This window comes from Aspergillus piperis (assembly GCF_003184755.1).
Source record: "Aspergillus piperis CBS 112811 unplaced genomic scaffold BO85scaffold_2, whole genome shotgun sequence".
In the NCBI taxonomy this organism is placed as follows: domain Eukaryota; kingdom Fungi; phylum Ascomycota; class Eurotiomycetes; order Eurotiales; family Aspergillaceae; genus Aspergillus; species Aspergillus piperis.
Window position 1 is genome coordinate 1,768,353 of NW_020291592.1, and position 19,418 is coordinate 1,787,770.

Consider the following 19,418-nt stretch of genomic DNA (forward strand, 5'->3'; position numbering starts at 1 on the left):
GTGAGGTGCACACATGTTGGACATGAGCCACGTCCTATCCCAAGCAGGTCATGCATGGTTTTTGTATGCCCAGCACTATCTAGCCGATAGTGCGCTGTAGAAGAGGGCGGCCATTCGCCTGGATCATGCCAGGTCAGCCGTCTAGTTGGTTAAGTGGATTTTCTAGTGGAAGCCGTCTATATCGAACTTGTTCCCACCGGACTAAAATGTGACAGCAATAGTTAGAGCCCGAGTAAATTCTTTTTGATTTTTCTGACCGCAACCCAATGGCGACACTTGTTCGTGGCTATTCGCTTTTCGCTTACGTTTCCCCTTTCTTCTATTTGATGCGAAATATCACTGAGGTTTTAAGTAGAGCATCCTCACTCGCTACTTCGTTCCAACCGAGAATGTGACCATCTCTTCGGCTAGAGGAGCCAGTGTCGACGGTGAGAACTACTAAAACTGTCGGGGTGACCCCGCCTGCAAGGTATCCCTGCCAGGGCGCAGCTTAGCCCTCCAGAGCGTCGCAACCCTGCATGCTATATATCGCAACGCTTCTGCTCCAGCGCAAAAAAAAACTAGATGTGATCCGCATCAATATCTGCCACAGTTCTACTCTACGCAATCAATCGCTGCACTTCTCCTGCATTTCTCTCCCTTCCATCGCCAATAAACAGTTCCCTAGACCAACCAAGCCAATATAACGGCCAAAAATTCAAAGTTGACAACAGGGGAATCAGCTTCTGTCATCGTTTTGACTGAGTCTTTCCATATTTATACCTTTCTCCGCTCATTGTAGCTTACTCCCGCTTTATCCACCCCCTGGGCCGACCATGTTGAGGGGACCTTGAACTGCGGACAAACGGAGTGGGCGACCAGGCAGCGCTTAAAGTACGGACGACAACATATTACTAGCAGGCAGAGGATCTTGTGGGAGGGTTAAAACGTTTCTAGCCAGGTTTCACAAAATGTCCGACAAGATTAGTTTATTACCCTTGGAGCTCATCCTTCACATACTCTCCTACCTTCCCTTCGAGTCCTTGCTTGCCTTCGGCGAAACATCTCGCGCCAACTATGAGTCCCATACTCTCTGCCTTGAATGTCTACGACTAGGAATTTTCGAGAAGCGCATTCACTCTGTGATATCCTTACTCCAGGCTGGCTGGACCACGCCGGATCAAATGGCACAGATTTCCGGTCACAACAAACAAGCGAATGACTACACAATATCCATCATCCAACCTGCCATGAGCCGCCTGGCGAGCGACTTGGACAGCAAGCCTCTACTGAAAATGAAAAGCTTGAAAAGACGGTGCCCTGCACTACTTGAGAAATCCCGAACATTGGAGCAGATGATTAGGGAGCAGAACAGGGTTTTTGCCCAAGTGGTGAATCGGTATGGCCGAGGACTTAGGAAACTGGAGTTTATGGCGTATGATCTTGACAGCGAGGGTGCCATGGCTCTAGCCTCCAAATGCCAAAACATATTGCATCATCTAGCATTACGCTTTGAGCATCCACACATTCGGGACGGCCCCATCAGACCCAGCACTTGGCTGAATCCTGCCCCGGGAAGTACGGCATGGAATATGTTCCTCGGTATAGGACGGTATCCCCAATATGGTCTTTGCGGGCTACAGACGTTGATCCTAGAGCGGGCGGGCATCACGCCGTGGCAGTTGACCATGCTTGTGAAGAAAAATCCCAAGCTAACTGTTCTCAAACTGAGAACATGTCGCGGTGCACAGCCTGAGTTTTTGAACTGGCTAGGTGGAGTTTCCTACGAGCCAGAAGAGCGAGATATGGATGATAACAGTCTAGCTCCTGGTCGGAAGCTCAAAGTGCTCTGGTTGGAAAACTGCCACCAGGTACTTGCCCATCCCATCGAAGACTATGAACATCTGCCCAACGAATTTTGCGACTTTGGCCTTGAATGGGTCAGAGGTCTGACCAGCTTGCGTGTAAGTGGAATTATGTTCTGAGACGCCTTCATTCAATAAGCTGACAGGATAATCTTGACAGTCTCTATCTTTCAGCGAGAGCATGAATATCCCTCCCGAATACATTGACAGGGCCAATAGTGTCCTTTGGAAGATACCAGAAGTCATCTTGCCTTATTCTGGCCAGGGGGACAAGGCCCCTATTGAAGTCGATCCTGGGTTATTGTAATTTACAATGCTTTTTTATGTTTATTGTTCTTATCTTTTTCTTGTTCTCTAGGGGAGGCTTTTTGTTGTTTCGTCTTTCCGGTGACTGAAGGGGATTCTTCGGTTATGTTTACTTTGTTTTGGGAGATAGACTTTCTGTGCAAACACCTGCAATTCTGTGCTACAGCTACAAGACAATATAAATCAAAATATGACAACACATCATGCACATGATTAGGCAATGTTAGTAGACGTGTATCATACGGGTCTGATTGTATCGTGTTTCACAGGCAACTTCAAGCACCTTACGGAAGTACTTGCGGGTGGCACAGCATAACTTCTATATACCTCAAGTAGGTGATCACAACTTACAAAGTGGAAACAACAGAGAGACCTGGCTAGGCTTTCACCAGTACTTAGATGAACAGGTCCACTTCCCTCTCAAGTAGTAGCAACTGCTTATCTGCCCAAGTCATAAGTAACAGTGAGGATGAAATGGTTGCAGAGCAGGTACTGCTCTGGCTGTTGACCCCGTGAGCGCCTTCTCGTTTTCTCTCCCAGCATCAATCTGGCCAACCCACAATAAACTCCTCACCCTGTGTAGTGTTAACATCCAGCATGACCATTCACTGTCTTCTCTACCTATCAAGCAGGCACGGGTATACTCTTGCGAATGATTGAAAGTTACCATTAACCTTCTCATCTCGTCTCTCATCGGCGGTCTTACCACTCATACGGAGCTTGATACCCGCCGTACTGTGACATTCATGGGATCATCTTGCAAAGCGAGCAAAATGGTACCGAGTCACAGATCCGCTTCCCAGCTATGGGCTATTGCTCGGCGGAAGCTCTTCACTCGGCGAGAACCCAGGAGCAGCGAGCATGATTCCCCACAACACCGTTTCTTCAATTCTGTTTCCTCTTCTTCCTTCAGCGAGCACACTGACGGCTTCTACAAGTACTCGTTGGAAGTTCTACAACAGAGTGACGAAGAATACAGAGATACGGTGGAGAGCATGGGACTGCGGTCTTCGGACAGCACAGGGATGTCGTACACGTCAGCTGTATGTTGGCTTTGGCATCTTGACGTAAATCTGTCCCCCTTTCTGGCTGGAAACTGACATCAATTTGACAGCGAACGGCCCCTGCCGAATTTCCTTTCTCGCCTTACGCTGTCGGTGCTGTCGAATGGAATACTGTCACGGGGTATCTCAAGAATCTGGATGATGCGCAGGGCTATGATGTTTCGTCCTGGAGAAACAGTGTGCTGGCTGTATACGTGAAGGTGTACACCGTCGCTAAAGTGGTCTTCATGTGCTTCATCCACTATTGCGTTGAAGTAAGGAGATTATAAGCCCAAAGTCCGGCACAGAAAGAAGCCGCTAACCATTTGGTGTATCTGTTTCTAGCTGGATGGATTTCAGGGCGGCCTAATGGTTTGCATCAGGGACGCAGAAGATGCCATCGCGTCCAAAAAGATCGCTCCCTTGGTTGAATGCGTTGAGAAGTTGTACCACGCCCTTTACGCGAGGCTTATGATGGAGCTTGTCATGGTCGACCTATGCTCTTGCTTCAGTATCGAGGTAACACGCGTTTCTTCGCATAACAACTTCATGCTCCCTGAGCCACGCCACTTGTACAACATATTCTTGACTTGCAAGCAGATCCTCGACAGCCCGACTGTCTGCAATATCTTTAACAAAGAATCTGTTCGGAACTATCAGGCTACTTTAGTCCACCGCGCTGTGACAAAGGTCAACAGCATGCCGTTCGCCTTGGACGATCTCATCGGATATCGGAGATTTACCCTTGGGATTATCGACAATCCGGATTCTTCATTTCGCCAGAAGTGGGCTGGGAGTGCCCTGATTTACCATATGCCACCGCCAAAGGTCCTTATCATTCATTCTGAGAGATACATGTCCTTCACACCGAGAAACACTTATCAGTTTATGATCCCCCAGCAGCCCCTCCCTTTCATTCAGCGGCACAATGTCGACCCAGCATTCACGGAAAGCGCACGTACTTCGGATCACCGGCAGGCCGCGCTAGCCATGCTTGAAGGCAAGACTGTGGGTGTTCTCCGCAACCAGGGCACCATGCAACAGCTGATCGAATACGCCAAACGGAGAAAGTGTGTGTGCCAATCGGCCTGCAGTTGCGGCCAGGATTGTACCCAGGATCCGGACCGTCTCTGCCCCTGCGCGGAGTGGAATATGATCCTGTTACTGACTCAGGTTAACGCAAACCGTGGGACTCTTGGAATTCGCGACCGGTGCACGGTTCTTTCGAAGGCTGTGTTCCAAGAGCTTTCATCCATCCGGGAAGATGTTGACGTCTTTGTGATCGGATTGGCCCTGAACCGGGCTGTTAGGATCTTCGGCGAAGAGATGCAGAAAGAATTGTTTGCCGGCATCATTTAGACCCAAAAGACTGCAGTTGAGTAGCTGGTCTGGTTTTTTACTGGCGTTGGGTGGCATGATGAGTGCGTTGAGGCATTCATGGAGTGAGGGGTGTAATTGCTTTTTCTTTCTTTGCTGAGATTACGTTGATTTTCCTTGGTCTTTTCCCCTTCTGAGTAGACATGCCTGACGATCATCATATTCCGGAGATCTCGTATCTGTGCAACGAAAAGTGTTGGGAAATGTGAGTGGTTCCGAAGGAAAGTGAGCATCATGTCCGATCAGTGGGATGGTTCATCGATGAGGTAGGTATACATCTACATGGTTTACGTAGGAGAGGGAACGGACAGTATTTAATCAAAGAAATTGAACATGCAACCTAGGGGTATGAAAAAGTAAAGGGATAAGATAAATATGGGCCGTCTGCAAGCCAATACTAGCTCGTGTTACCTGGCAGTATGGTTGCGTCGGTGTGTGGGGGTGATGTCAAATTGTATGGGGAAGAGAAGGAAGGGGAGATGGGGTGGTAGTGAATGGAATGTAATTTTCTAAGAATACGTAGCTCATAATTCCAATTCAAGCTCAAGTTTAAGCTCAAGCTTCTCCTGTCATTTTCTCAACAACTTTTGTCGACCAAAAAAGTCAGGTGGGGCGCAGGTGACCGGGGATGGGGCAAAGTTGGTCAGAAAAGTTGGCCGTGGTTCGCAAGTCGGCAAGATTTTCATTTTGGCTCTGGCCAAAATCCAGCTTCCCGAGAAAAAAAAAGAGTCTGTCTGTATCTGCGCTTGTCTGGGATTCCCGCCCGGCACAGCAATCTCTGGGAAACTTTTAGCGGGCATGGTGCCCAAGACTCTTGTTGTTAGTTCGACAGGTTGTTTATCATTCTTCTCCTCAATTACTCCTCCTCTCGCTTCGCCGGTAGTAATTAGACGCAGCCCACTGTGGAGCGCTCATTCCGGGGCCCCCAGCAGCATCTGGGTGCGACGATATCGCGCCGTCTGGCCTTCCTACGGCATCACCACCCCCATCCCGGATCCTAATCCACAGTTCCCCATCTCCCGCTCGCCTTTCTGCTTCCAGACAGGCTATGCGCTCTGCGCCAAACGGCCCTCGCGTCCCTTCCCCCCACCGTTCCTGTCTCCGCCCTCTTCCTCCTTTTCCGACCCGCTGACCACCCACTACCTGAGCCAGGATAAGAGATTATCCGTCCGGGGGGATCTGGTCCGCGGCCTGAACAACGGCGACGATGCTGTTTTAGTGGCGGAGAATTACCTCGCCGTGAACGATGGGGTCGGGGCGTGGGCAACCAAGCCGAGAGGTCATGCTGCGTACGTTGTTCTGTCCCTCTGTACTAGTCTTCCGCGGACCCCTACTACTGACCCCAACTGGATCCCCCGTCTCGTTCCCCTTCCCGCGTGCTGACTTGCCCTTTCTTGTTGATATAGGCTTTGGTCTAGACTGCTCCTCCATTACTGGGCCCTGGAACTTGAACGAGAACCCAATGGTCAGTCCGAGTTAGATCCTATCGGCTATCTCCAACGCGCATACGAGGAAACCATTCGAGCAACGACTTCCCCAGGTGAATGGCTGGGAACTACCACATCGGTCACAGCAATACTGCATTGGAAGCGCGATGCTGCTACGGGAAGCATACGGCCCTTGCTCTACGTGACTAATATAGGGGACTGCAAGATCTTTGTCATCCGGCCTAGCGAGAAGAGAATCCTCTTTCGGACCAAGGAACAATGGCATTGGTTCGACTGTCCTATGCAGCTGGGCACCAACAGCGTCGATACTCCCCAGAAGGATGCAGTCCTTTCCTTGATTGATGTGCAGGAGGATGACCTCGTGGTGGCCGTGTCAGATGGTATCGTGGACAATCTGTGGGAGCATGAGATCCTGACGATCGTCCTGGATAGTCTGGAGAAGTGGCAGCAAGGACGTCATGAAGACAAGGACTCGGAGTGGGCACCTCCGGCTGTGATGGCGGACGAGCAGATGGTGTTTATAGCGAGGGAGCTGCTCAAATCTGCTCTGGAAATTGCTCAGGATCCCTTTGCGGAGAGTCCGTACATGGAGAAGGCGGTGGATGAAGGACTGGCCGTGCAGGGTGGTGAGTGTCTTCGCATACCGTTTCAGTGAAGTAGACTAATCTTGATGCAGGGAAAATGGACGATATCAGTGTGGTAATCGGCTCTTGCAGGAGGAGGACGTAATCGACCCCATCTACCCGGTGACCTGCACGCAGGCAGTGGGTTAGGGTTGAAGCAGGGATTACACATTTCATGTCAGCACGGAGTTGACTTGCACAGCGTTACATACTTTGACTTCCGCACAAACCTACGTCTGGAGGTTTGTGACAGAGGGCGATCGACAAGATAGCAGATGTCCGAATCAACTTGGGCTCGGCCGTCGGACAATCGCTTGATTACATTGCATACGCACTATATGTGCATGGCATGGGTGGTGTATATGTTGCATGTTGGAATCTGGGGCCCTTTCAGGGCCGGTTCAAAGGGGTGGTACTGGCGTTTGTGGGACATTTGACGTTTCGGGCTATATATATTCTACTGGCACAGCGACATAGACTATTGCTTCTAATCACTGCATAAATACCCGTGACATATTCTGCCAATCCATCAAACTTTCTTTTTGAGGCAAAAAGTAAACATGTACCGTCTCCCACACACACCCTAATCAGTACATGGCCAACCGAAATTTCTTTCCCCATACACGCACACTACATATATACAACTACACCAACTATCTCTCCCCTTCACAACCAACAACAAAAACAAAAGAGAAAAGAAATTGCCTCCACGCGGGATCGAACCGCGGACCTCATCATTACTAGTGATGCGCTCTACCACTGAGCCATAGAGGCGATTTGAATGAAAGATGGCCCCATAATTGACTCCATCAACGGCCGCTTAGCCAGCCCACGCACAGACCAACATCCCGAGCTCTCTCCTCCGCCCGGCAAAAAAAAGTGACCGCCGCAGCAAAGAAAAAAAAGTCCAATTGCACCAACCCCAAATCCCATCACAGGTTATACATACTACATATTAACGCACCTCAGACGACCAGACAGTCAAGATGAGGGCCAAGCGATCCAAGAAGTACCGCAAGCTCATGCACCAGTATGAGCTTACGTTCGGGTTCCGTGAGCCGTATCAGGTTCTGGGTATGCAGACATCCATCTATCTATCCATTTATACTATCATGTCAAGGATCAGAGTATACTGACTAGAAAATGTGACAGTTGACTCCAATTTCCTCCGCGCCGTTCACTCTTTCAAAATGGACTTGATCCCCGCTCTGGAGCGCACTCTTCAAGGCAAACCCAAGCCTCGTATGTTGCCCCGGATCTCAGCCATCAACTGCAATGAATATTAGATCTAACCCAATGGTGTAGTCCTCACAAAATGCTCCCTCGCCGCAATAATGGCCTCCCAACCCATCAACCCCAAAACCAACAACCCCTACCGCCCCGAGCACCTCCCCCCACCCACCACTCTCCCTCTCCGCCACTGCTCCCACAACGCCGACTCGACCCCCATCGACGAAGTCGAGTGCCTGCTCTCCCTCCTTTCCCCCTCCGCCGAGAGCAAAAAGAACAAGGAACATTACATCCTCGCGACGGCGGACCCGCACAACGCCAAGGACAAGTCCGCGACGGACAACTCGGCCGCGGGACGGAAACGCAAGCGCGACGCAGAGGATAAGGCCGAGGCGGCGCTTCGGAAGTCGAGGTTGCTGCGGCGTCAGGCTCGGTCGATTCCGGGTGTGCCGATTGTGTATGTGAAGCGGTCGGTGATGGTGTTGGAGCCGATGAGTGATCCGTCGGATGCGATTAGGGAAGGTGTGGAGAAGGGGAAGTTTAGGGTTGGGTTGAATGATGAGGCGAAGAAGAAGACGACGACGGCTGGGGATGAGGAGAAGACGAAGAAGAAGAGGGATTTGAAGAAGCCCAAGGGCCCGAATCCGTTGAGTGTGAAGAAACCGAAGAAGAGGGCGCCCGAGGGTACCACTGCCGGGAAGACGGAGAAGCCGAAGAGAGAGGCGGAGGAGAGACCTGCTGCGGAGGACAGAGAGGGCGAGGAAGGTGATGCTGCGCCGAAGGCGAAGCGCAGACGTCGTCATCATAAGGGCGGTGCTGGAAAGATAGAGGGTGATGGTGAGGGTGGTGCGGAAGCTGTTGCTGCTGCTGGTGCGCCGGCTGATGCCATGGATGATTGATTGCTTTGCTAAGGTGCTACTTTTCTTTTTGATCTGAACTCATGGTACGGCGTTTCGGCGGACGAGATCAAAAAAGTGTCCATATGAATTGTGTATAGGTAGTTATCATCGATATTGATAGACGATTCCAACATCCAACATACCCATCCCAGCACAACATGAACATACCCCCACCCCCAAAGAAGCAGCATAAGAAGAGAGAATGATATGATAATAATAATATAATATAATCCCAAACGCCAATCAAAATAAGCAACCCACATGCACCCAGCCAGCCCATCAGACACAATACATCAATCATATCATACACACCACCAGTACCACTACCAGCATCCCCCACCCAATCCCATCAACCAAGCGCAAAATTACAAGATTTATTTCTCCGCCGAGCTCGAGCCCGAAGAAGCAGAAGCAGAAGAAGCCAACGAAGAAATTGACCCCGTCTCCGCAAGCGCCTTCTCCTCAGCCCAAATACGCTCGATCTTCTTGCGCTTCTCTTTTGCCTCATCCCGGTTGCGCTTTGCGCGCGCATACCGCTCCGCCGCTAGACATTTGTTCACGTCGCGCTTGACATCGTTGCATCCACCCAGGGCTTTGTGGATGAAGCCTCGTGCGTGGCATTCGTCGAGGGCGGTCATGATTTCTTCGCAGTCTGTAGAGGGGGGGGAAAGTTAGTTTCGGTGCTTGGTGTGGTGTGGTATGATGTGATCTGATGTTGATGGTGGAGAGATTGGGGGAGGGGGAGAGGTAACGTACTTGCGTTGTAGGGGGTGTGAAGGTGGGAATGCATCTTGACTGTTGTTTTAACGGTATCGTATGTTGGATTTAAAATGTATGGAAATATCAATTGAGATTCTATAAGTCAATCGATCCTAACTGCATTAATGATCCATATATGGAAATGGGAAGGATTTCTTTCCGTAAAAGCCGGGCGGTGAAGGACTTATCGGGTATTATTCTGCCGGGCGGGGGAAAAGAAAAAAATTATTCTTTTTTTTTTCTTCTTTAGTTTCAACTAATTGCGGTTGTCGACGGGGAATTTCTTCTGTTGGCATTTAATGTTCTATTTGGACCATTGTGAGGAATTTGTGGGTTCCTCTTTTTTGTGTCTTATATCCTTGTCCGAGTTTGCTCCTGTATAGGTTGAGCAAATTGCCTACGGCAGGATCTCCACAATCCTTCTATTTTTTCTTTTCTATTCACGATTGATTGCTTCTCACGATGTCTATGATTACCACTTCTGCTTGGGTGCGGCGCGGAGTCGCTGCCCAGTTCCCTACGAAATATGAGATCAACGAGGAGGAAATGGATCGTATATCGAAGCTTGCGCGCATGCAGCTTGAAGAGGCGCAGGGTGATTTGAAGGCTGCGCAGGAGGATGAGGAGATGGAGGAGGATAAGAAGGAAGGTGCGGATGATGCTATGGAGGATGACTCTAAGGAGGAGGAGAAGGATGAGAAGAAGGATGGTGCTGCGGAGTGAGTTTTCCTGTTGTATACCATTGGGTTGGATTTGCGTTACGGAATGATGGACAGGGACAAATGCTAACATTTGATGATGAAAGTGACGATGACGACCTGAAGGAATACGATCTGGATCACTACGACAGCGACGAGGTTGACGAGGACGGCGAAAAGATCACCATGTTCGGCAATGTCAAGTCTCTCGCCTATCACCAGCCGAACGAGGAGGACCCGTACCTGGTTATGCCGCCGGAGGAGGAAGATGAGGAGAGAGAGGAACTGCAGATTATGCCGACGGATAACCTGCTGCTGGCGGGTAAGGTTGAGGACGAGGTTGCTCACCTGGAGGTCTACGTCTACGAGGATGCCGCCGATAACCTCTACGTCCACCACGATATCATGCTTCCCGCTATCCCGTTGGCGTTGGAGTGGTTGGATATCCCCGTTGGCAAGACGGCCGAGGGCCGCACTACCGGCAACTTTGTGGCTATCGGAACAATGGAGCCTGACATTGAGATCTGGGATCTCGATGTCGTCGACAGCATGTACCCCAACGCGATCCTGGGACAGGGCGGTGCTGATGCCGAGAACGGCGCGAAGAAGTCCAAGAAGAAGAAGGCCAAGGCCAACGACGAATACCACATCGACTCGATCCTCGCTCTGGCTGCCAACCGCCAGCACCGCAACCTCCTGGCCTCTGGATCTGCCGATCGCACCGTGAAGCTCTGGGATCTCCAGACCACCAAGTGCGCCAAGTCCTACTCCCACCACACCGACAAGGTGTGCGCGCTTGAATGGCACCCGACCGAGTCTACCGTCCTGCTGAGCGGTAGTTACGACCGCACCGTGGTCGCAGCGGATATGAGAGCCCCCGACTCCAAGGCCCGCTGGGGCGTGGATGCCGATGTCGAGAACGTGCGCTGGGATAAGCACGACCCCAACTACTTCTACGTGACGACAGATGCCGGTATGGTGTACCGCTACGATGTGCGCAACATTCCCGCCTCGCCCAAGGAGTCCAAGCCCGTGTGGACGCTGCAGGCGCACGACTCATCGGTGTCGTCGTTCGACGTCAACCCGACCGTGCCGGGCTACCTGGTGACCGGATCAACGGACAAGTCCGTGAAGCTCTGGAACGTTGAGAACGACAAGCCCAGCATGGTGGTGTCTCGCAAGTTGGAAGTGGGCAAGATCTTCTCGACCACTTTCGCACCGGATGCTGATGTGAGCTTCCGCCTGGCCGTGGCGGGCAGCAAGGGCGTGGTCCAGATCTGGGACACCTCCACCAACGCGGCGGTGCGTCGGGCGTTCGTCTCGCGGATGCCTTCCCTGGAGGGAGAGGTGCAGGAACGTCTGGTCGGTATTCAGCCCGATCAGGATGAGTCGGATGAGGAGGAAGGCGTGCAGGAGGTTGGAGCGGCGCAAGGTGCGGATGGCTGGGAGTCGATGGATGAGGATTGAGTAGATGCAATGCAACAAACGAGAAGAAGAAGCTTAAATTTGGACGCCTTCAGCCTGGATGACCGCAACAACAAAAAATGGAAAGTAAAAAGAATGGATCTACGGGAGTTCTACTACTTATAGATAGATATTTTGAGAGTACCTCTTTTGCAATGAAAACGTTGTGATACCCCAATGACAGTTCACCTGACTAGTACGGATCAAGTCAGTTAATTTAGATGTGGTTGACGAGAACGGACGGAATGAAGTCGGTCGATGAATAAGCTGGAAGCGATGAAAGTGAGTGATTGATGAACAAATGAAAATGATCGACCGACAAAATACCCAAACCAGATATCGTCTGATACGATCTCGAACACCAATCACATGCTCAGGATGAGGCGAGTGGACGGGTCCGGTGATTGCATTTTTTCAATTAGAGCAAGCATCATTCTCGTCTGCAAGGCCTAAAGTAGATGGAGGGATGTCTGGTAGTAGATGAGGATGGTCGTGGTGAAGAATTCTAATCTGCATCGTACATTTGTTGCTGGAGTAAGTCGTCGTGGAAACTTCATCCGAAATGTAGTAATTTGGTAGCAATGGGGTCCGGGGGTCGAGTTAGGTATTGGCGTGCGGTACGGAGTAAGGTGCTTACATACTATTATGTAGATGGTCACTTTACTTTTATTGAATAGTAGTAGAGACTAATGAGTTTAATGTTGATTCCTCCTCCTAGTAATAAAAATAGCGAAATAAAATAGAGAAGCAGAAGCTCATCGCACAGCATACCTAGAAAGCATACTCCTCATAAAAGACCATCGAGGCGAAAAAGCACAGGTCAAGTGTACAAGTGTATAAGCGGGTGGAAAACCACCGCCCAGTTTATTAAGTTGACCCACAGGTGGGGAAACAAGCGAAAAAGAAAAAAAAGAGGCACTCGGTGGTTTGACCCGCCCGGCATCTCCGTCTGGTCTTAGTTTTTAGTTTAGTGTGGTGGTACGTACAGCTCCATTGTTCAGAAAGGAACCCTCATGGAACGGATCGCGGATTCTATCCGACAGGCACGGTACCTACATTAGAGAGGGTCCCAAGTATGTAGGGTAGGTAAGTAGGAGATTAAGCCTGTCTTTCAAGGACGGACGTGATGTATGTAGGAGAACCACTCACACTATCCTTCCCCCTTCCTTTCGACGTCATGTCCGGCTTGTTTAGTTGCATGGATGCAACTTCCCTCCTCCCCCTTCAGCTGAGACGGCAGATTGTTTCAATTCCCCACCGCTCAGGGCACATGGCGGTTTCCAATGGCCAGCCGCGATGCCGTTCCTGGCGTCAAGCCGACACCACTTGGCCTTAGTGGGTGTAGCCTCGGTGGTGCTGCCGTTTGACGACGCCCACTTGGGTTTAGTCTGTGTATCATTTTTCCTATCGTTTATTTGAGCTCGGTCGGCTTTTAATCTAGACTAGACGGTCTATACTATCTACGGAGTAGATATCTGGAGGGGATACTCGGGAGAGTCCCGCCCTATCAAGGGCTCTCTTTTTTTCAAGGTACGTTGAATAGTTACTATGTAGGAGGGAGGGGGGATGGAATTTTAAATCTTTTAACCTCCTGAAATCCAATACGCCAAACACGCGCCGGGATGAAGCTTTGGGTCGGTCCCTGAATTTCCTTTATTGTTTTTGTTGGTGGCCACCCGACAAAAGCAAATGACCGGGGGAAGATGGTCAAGGCTGTCCTGTCCGTCCGACCACCGAATCGAATCGCACGACTAGCCGCGCCTGACTGCCCTGCTTGTCTCCGTCGGAGCACCGGAGAAAAAAAAAGATGTGGGAGGAGAGGACAGGAAGCATAAGGACTCCGTAGTTCGTTGTTATTATTATGCTGGCTGTTTCGCTTGTTTCTTTGCTGCGTAGCCCCGTAGAATGCGTATCCATGGTTGACATTTGGCGAACAGGTGGTTCTCGACCATCGCCCGCATCATTACAAGGCGCCAGGCGAACCGTTGGAGAAAATACCGAAGGCAAAGTTTTTCCACTTTCCATAACTCTATCCCACTCTTCCAGTTGGTCGGCTAAAGACCCTGGCGAACGAGTCGCGACTCAAGGATCCGATCCAAGGGTTTTTGACTGGGTCGCTGAGAAAAGAGCGCAGTCGAATCAGGGCTTGCTATTAGCCCTTTTCTGCGTGCTTAAATTCATCATCTTGGATTTTAGTACCCACTCAGAGGACTGGAAAGAGAGAAAGAGACCTGAGAGGAAGCCTGAGAAAAGAGTAAAGTAGAGAAAAAGAGGGGGTAAAGACAAGGCCCAGAATCACGGCGGGAGAGTGGTTCCATCCACCTCGTCCATCATTTCATCCACTCACTCACTCACTCGCCTCTTTTCCCCCCCTCTTCCCTTTTTCCTTCCCTTCCCTTTTCTCTCTCTCTTCTTCTTACCTTTACTTTCCCTTCCCCATTCCTCCCTGGGGGACTCCGATTTATTTCCTGCACCATTCCTTTTTGATCCTTTTTTCCATTCTTCCAGTCCCAGATCTGTGTATCCTGGATTCTTTCCTTCATACTTTTATTTCTTCCCAACCCTTATTTTATTCTATTCACATCTCGCCCGTGGCGCGTCCTGGTTGTCCGCCCCGATCTTCCCTGTACCATTTATCCGTGGTGCTACCGTGCTGCTGCAGTATCTCTTCGCCCCCTTGAGTCTAGCAGCCCACCTTCCATTTCCCGAGCACCACCACTCATTCCATCCGCCCTATTTATTATTTTTCTCTGCTGTGCAAGGAAGAAAAAGACAAAAAAAAAAGGGAATTAAAGAAAGAAGAGAAAGAAGAAATTAGAGGAAGTTCTGCCTTCATTTAGACACGGATTTCCTCTCCGCTGCGACAACTCGGTCCTTGTTTGACAGCTCATCCACTGTATCTGATAACGGACATTCCGGTGATCGATCTTCCATTCCTTCTCTTACTCCACCCCGCGATCGGCCATCAGCATTCTTTCCTTATACCGCCAAAGGCGTCAGTCTCTCGCGAACGAGGAGACGGTTACGGAAAACCCTAAAATAGCAAAAAGCAATATTGCTTGTACAACTATCGACCTTTCCCGGCCAGCTGCATATCTGCCATTATATCTGAGCCCGACCGCCTAGTCTGCACCTCCCAGCACTTATCGTCAATTGCGTTCTTGACTACACCTTAATTTCCCGAATATCGTCACCATGGCTTTGGCTAGAGCGTTCACCAAGCGCAGCAAGCGCCCCGAGGTCTCGGCCCCGATGCCATACCGGGAACCACATAAGCACGCTGGTCCGATCAATCGAGACAAGATCTCGGCTCCCGTGGAGTTGTTGTCGACGACAAACATGCTGGCTTACAATGCGCCCGACATCCACTCGGCAACTTCGTCTTCTACCTCGTCATTGCAGTCGCCCGACGATTCGGAAATGTCTTTCACACAACGCAGTTTTGGGTCGCCTCTGACTACACCCGATGAGTCTCCCATCGAGCCAAACCCATTGCCTTCCTATTTCCCGAAGCGATCTGCCACCATCACGAGCCACCCTCGCTCCTCGACATCGACCAATTCCTCTACGGATGCGCCACTGGTTCCCAAACGGGCGCTCTCCCACACGAAGCGGACCCACCAAGAGCTTGCTCGCCAGCGTTCCTTGTCTCGGCTATCTCCACCCCCGTTGAACTCGTTGCGCAATGCATCTGCTGCACGTCAGACACAGGATAGCTACAAGGCCGAGCCCCATCCCTTCAGCAAGGAACTCGAGCAAGTGAACGAGGTGGTTGAGGAGTTCGGTGGCACCCGTATACTCGACGATGAGGAGTTGATTCTACGAGATAAGGGATTAATGAAGTTTACCGCAGATGACTATCTCATGGAGATTGAGGCCCTTTATGGCAGCGTGTTTGATGATTATCTCGGTCCGATAGGTACGGGGGCATGGCTTTGAATCATGACCCTGTTCGCTGTTTTACTTTCTCTACCATCTTTTCTTTACTTTTTTGACTTTCGAGGGATTCCGCCTGGAGGGCTCTGGATAGGAACTGGATATTTCCTTCCCTCGCCAGGATTGACTTGTGCCATGACCCACTCATATTCACTCTTTAATGTCTTGTGATCTAATTAGTCGGTTTCATCCTTTTTGAATTAGCTAGATACCACTGGGAGGAGCTTGATCTATCATCCCCAGATTTGTTTTCTTTTCTTTCTATTTATTGGTTGCAGAATGATGGTTCCATGTTGCGTGGATCGAATTATTCGCTTTGCTGACTGGCTATGTGACGGAACTGACATGTCTAACGAGGTTCTCGGATCTGTATACTTCTTCCTTAGCGTCGTTTTGAATGCGAAAGACACTTGCCAGAATTGCTTTTTATTGGATTTATCTTGTAACAATGGAATGATACATCAGAAAGTTCTGCATCTCATGCATGTACATACATTTTGCGTACAGTATCTCTTTTTCTTGATCCACCTGGTGGACTTCGAGGAAATGTATAACCCGATCGGGTAAGGCTGTTGCGCGCTGGTCACGAGCTGGCAGCCTGAGGCTCCACATCCGCCCCACACCCAAAAAATTTCACTGTCGAGTTTCTGTTTCTCCGCTTCGTCTGCTTTCTTCCTAGTTCTTACTCCAGACGGGCTCCCCTTCAACTGCTGGTCTGTCTCCCTCTCACACACTCGTGCATCGCAGTATTCTCAGGGTGCGTGTGCTGGACAGTCCGATGAAGGTATCTTTCGCCTTCCTTACTCCCAAGCGCGCTTGTTATCTGTAGCAACAGCAGGTGGATCATCTCTCGACTTGCAACTGGTCGGGTCGAGTGCTCTGCTTACAAGATCTGTTCCCATCTCTTAATATCCCACTCCTCGCGTGTGATACTGTGAGAGTGCAACTCATGATTGGATCTGGGGTCCTGTTTCAAGCACTCCCCAGCCATTTCATTATTATAGAACCGTCGATCCTGGCATGGTCGTCCTTGCCACCGCCTCCCGCACCGCAACGATCGCGCCCAGGCCGACGACCAATTCATCCAAGATGCTAGTTACATCATCACCTGTGTCCATTCTAAAAACGCCTAAGAGCACCCCATCCACGACTGGGATTAAGCACAGGATGATGATGGGGGACGACTACAGCGATCTCTCCCTGTCTCCGTCGTCCTCGTCCGACGCGGAAACCAGCCCGAGTCCTCGGAAGCGGACGCGAGTGAAGTTTGATAAGGAGGTTTTAATGGTGCCATATAAAGAGGAACCTGAGCCGGAACGGAAGCCAGAGAAGAGCGCAGCCGTCGTCCGCGAGGAGGTGCGCAGGGCCATCCAACGGCATGTCTCTGGCACTGACAGCGAGGCGTACGACCGCATTAAGGAGACTTTTGCGGTGGACCCGCGGCGCCGGGATGAGGACAACATGTTTGCCTACGATGTACCTACACATACGTCCTTGAGATATCATCTCCTGGGTCTTTTGTCAAATGTTGCGTCCTTGGATCGCAGTTGCAACGGACTGGTCCAAGCTGTGCTGAATAGCGTATGGCTGGGCCGGGACGAGTCGTACATCAAGTTGTATATACGCTTTCTCGGTAACCTTGCCGCTGCCCAGGGCAGCTATCTGGGGGCTGTGCTCAAAATGCTGGTCAACTTTCTGGGGGAGCTTCCCAAGGACACGGGGAAAATCCCAGGTTACCCGTCTGTGCAGGTGCCGGTGCTTTACTCCCGCGTGCACTTGGCTTTGCGCCATGTTATGCAGTTGATTCCGTCTGGTAGTGGAACGCTGTCGCCTCTCCTGTCTGCTCAATTTCCGTTTGCTTCCGATTCGGCCAAGGCCAACATTGCGTATACGCGGAACCTCATTCGAGTGATCAGCTATGCCCCGGAGCTTCAGGGTGATATTCTTTCCCTGATTACGGAAAAGCTTGTCAAGATTGACGTTCACATTCAAGTGGACCTGGAGGACATCGAGGATGAAGTCGGTGAGGATGTCCTGCAGGGAGTCTCTCCGGAATCAGTCATGATCGAGGAAGATGATGCGGAAGACGACGATGACAACGACTCCGTCCTTAGTGACGATTCGGTAGACGATGAATCCAAACGAATCAAGGCCATTCGGGACAACATCCTCAAGCTGGATGGCATGATCGACACCATGTTCGAATACTACGCGCCTCCGTTCACGCTGGGCTCCCTGGACGACAAGGAGAATGCCTTCGATCTTCTCATGAGCCATTTCCAGAACATTATTCTTCCCACATACCGCTCGCGCCACTCCCAGTTCCTCCTCTTCCACTTCTCCCAGTCATCCCCCATCCTTGTGGACCGCTTTGCCGCGATGTGCACCGAGCTTATCTTCAACAAGACGCAGCCTGCCATCATGCGCCAATCAGCTGCTGCTTATCTCGCCAGCTTTGTTGCTCGCGGAGCTCATATCTCTGGCGAGGTTGTCCGGGATGTGTTCGATCTGCTGGGCACGTATCTGAACAGCCTCCGTCTTGACTATGAAGCTACCTGCCGGGGCCCCGACCTCCGCCGCTATGGCCCCTTTTACTCCACGGCTCAGGCCCTGCTCTACATCTTCTGCTTCCGCTGGCGAGACTTGACCACCGCTGCGCTGGAGGGCGACACTCCGGACCAAGTCGACGAGCTTGAGCCGGAGGACATTATGTTCCCGCCCTCCGTCAAGGAAGTGCTGCACCAGGCCATCCACTCCAAGCTGAACCCGCTGAAGGTGTGCTCGCCCGCGATCGTGTCCCAGTTCGCGCGGATGTCGCAGCACTTCAACCTGATGTACGTGTTCAGCATCCTGGAGACAAACAAGCGACTGCGCGTGTCCTCGTATCGCAGCATCGGCGCCATGGCCGATCCGCGTTTCAGCCAGGTCGAGCGGGAAATTCGCGCCGGCGACGATCTCGGCTACCAATTGGACGCCTACTTCCCCTTTGACCCCTACCAGCTCCCGCGCAGCCGACGCTGGGTGGAGAATGACTACGTTCACTGGCGCGGCATCCCAGGTCTCGATGAAGACGACGACTCGGACAGCGAAGCGGACGACAACGAGTCGGATGAAGACCTCAGCGACGGGACCGAAACGGATGACGAATTGTGATGCGTCAAGACCTGTCAAAAAGAACAACTCTAAAAGTGCTTCTTTATTTCTCTCTCTCTCTCTCTATCTGTCTCTCGTTCTATTGGCGAGCACAATACCCCCAATCTGTTTGCGATTATGCCATCTCAGCAGGTTTTTATGTTCCTCTGAAAAGAAGAAAAGTTCTCTTGATATCTAGTTTTTGTTGTTTCATGGGTGGGAATTTAGCGCGGCGTACGGAGATTGATTTTATTTCATTTGATTTATACACGCACGCATACATCGCATATGCCTGCTTGTTATCTGCCTGTCTATGTTGCCAGGTCTGCTACAGTGAGACTGGCACCGGGATGGCTTCTATAATGATGGACGATGGACGATGATGGATGGATGGAATGGATGGACGGATGTATGATGACATCAGCGGGGGTAGAAAGAGAATGAACAATCAACAAATTCAAAAATTTAAACTCCTGGACGCATGTAAACATCAAAGACCAGTGATAGTTGTAGTTGTTCGTTACCTGTTTCGACCGATCCAAAAGATGATTAGGTCGAGTACCTGTCTATAGCTAAGAGTGTCAACATGGATGTCCAAATCCAATCCAACATACTTTAGTTATCTACCTCGGCAGATTGAAATGATTTACTGATCATTA

At 50.8% G+C, this 19,418-nt stretch overlaps 6 protein-coding genes and 1 non-coding gene across 7 annotated transcripts; 5 read left to right on the forward strand and 2 right to left on the reverse strand.

The window, feature by feature from the left end:
• Positions 1-950: 950 nt before the first annotated feature.
• BO85DRAFT_362844 (F-box protein) lies at positions 951-2,151 on the forward strand (the record flags this gene model as incomplete). Its single annotated transcript, XM_025655642.1, has 2 exons — positions 951-1,943; positions 2,005-2,151. The coding sequence occupies 2 exons, from the start codon at positions 951-953 to the stop codon at positions 2,149-2,151; spliced, it is 1,140 nt and encodes a 379-aa protein (XP_025519981.1).
• Positions 2,152-2,533: 382 nt separating this feature from the next.
• BO85DRAFT_465882 (uncharacterized protein) lies at positions 2,534-8,969 on the forward strand. Its single transcript, XM_025662094.1, has 9 exons — positions 2,534-3,193; positions 3,265-3,468; positions 3,539-4,267; positions 4,298-4,471; positions 5,174-5,859; positions 5,977-6,644; positions 7,611-7,715; positions 7,794-7,883; positions 7,947-8,969. Exons 1-9 carry the CDS (start codon positions 2,897-2,899, stop codon positions 8,768-8,770), a joined length of 3,777 nt encoding a protein of 1,258 aa, XP_025519982.1. The 5' UTR covers positions 2,534-2,896; the 3' UTR covers positions 8,771-8,969.
• Positions 7,344-7,415, reverse strand: BO85DRAFT_t44. Its single transcript has one exon. It is a non-coding gene; the product is annotated as a tRNA-Thr (tRNA).
• Positions 8,833-9,643, reverse strand: BO85DRAFT_474596 (COX assembly mitochondrial protein). Its single transcript, XM_025662666.1, has 2 exons — positions 9,527-9,643; positions 8,833-9,422 (listed from the first exon to the last, which is right to left on the reverse strand). Exons 1-2 carry the CDS (start codon positions 9,558-9,560, stop codon positions 9,145-9,147), a joined length of 312 nt encoding a protein of 103 aa, XP_025519983.1. The 5' UTR covers positions 9,561-9,643; the 3' UTR covers positions 8,833-9,144.
• A 132-nt stretch (positions 9,644-9,775) lies between these two features.
• On the forward strand, positions 9,776-11,867 carry BO85DRAFT_389329 (rRNA-processing protein PWP1). The gene is made up of 2 exons (XM_025656743.1): positions 9,776-10,248; positions 10,335-11,867. The coding sequence occupies exons 1-2, from the start codon at positions 9,992-9,994 to the stop codon at positions 11,692-11,694; spliced, it is 1,617 nt and encodes a 538-aa protein (XP_025519984.1). The 5' UTR covers positions 9,776-9,991; the 3' UTR covers positions 11,695-11,867.
• A 2,693-nt stretch (positions 11,868-14,560) lies between these two features.
• On the forward strand, positions 14,561-15,846 carry BO85DRAFT_125043 (uncharacterized protein). The gene has a single exon (XM_025653945.1). It carries the CDS (start codon positions 14,887-14,889, stop codon positions 15,628-15,630), a length of 744 nt encoding a protein of 247 aa, XP_025519985.1. The 5' UTR covers positions 14,561-14,886; the 3' UTR covers positions 15,631-15,846.
• A 458-nt stretch (positions 15,847-16,304) lies between these two features.
• BO85DRAFT_125020 (rDNA-binding RNA polymerase I transcriptional factor) lies at positions 16,305-18,963 on the forward strand. Its single transcript, XM_025653944.1, has 2 exons — positions 16,305-16,411; positions 16,605-18,963. The coding sequence occupies exon 2, from the start codon at positions 16,648-16,650 to the stop codon at positions 18,778-18,780; it is 2,133 nt and encodes a 710-aa protein (XP_025519986.1). The 5' UTR covers positions 16,305-16,411; positions 16,605-16,647; the 3' UTR covers positions 18,781-18,963.
• The last annotated feature ends 455 nt before the right edge of the window (positions 18,964-19,418 follow it).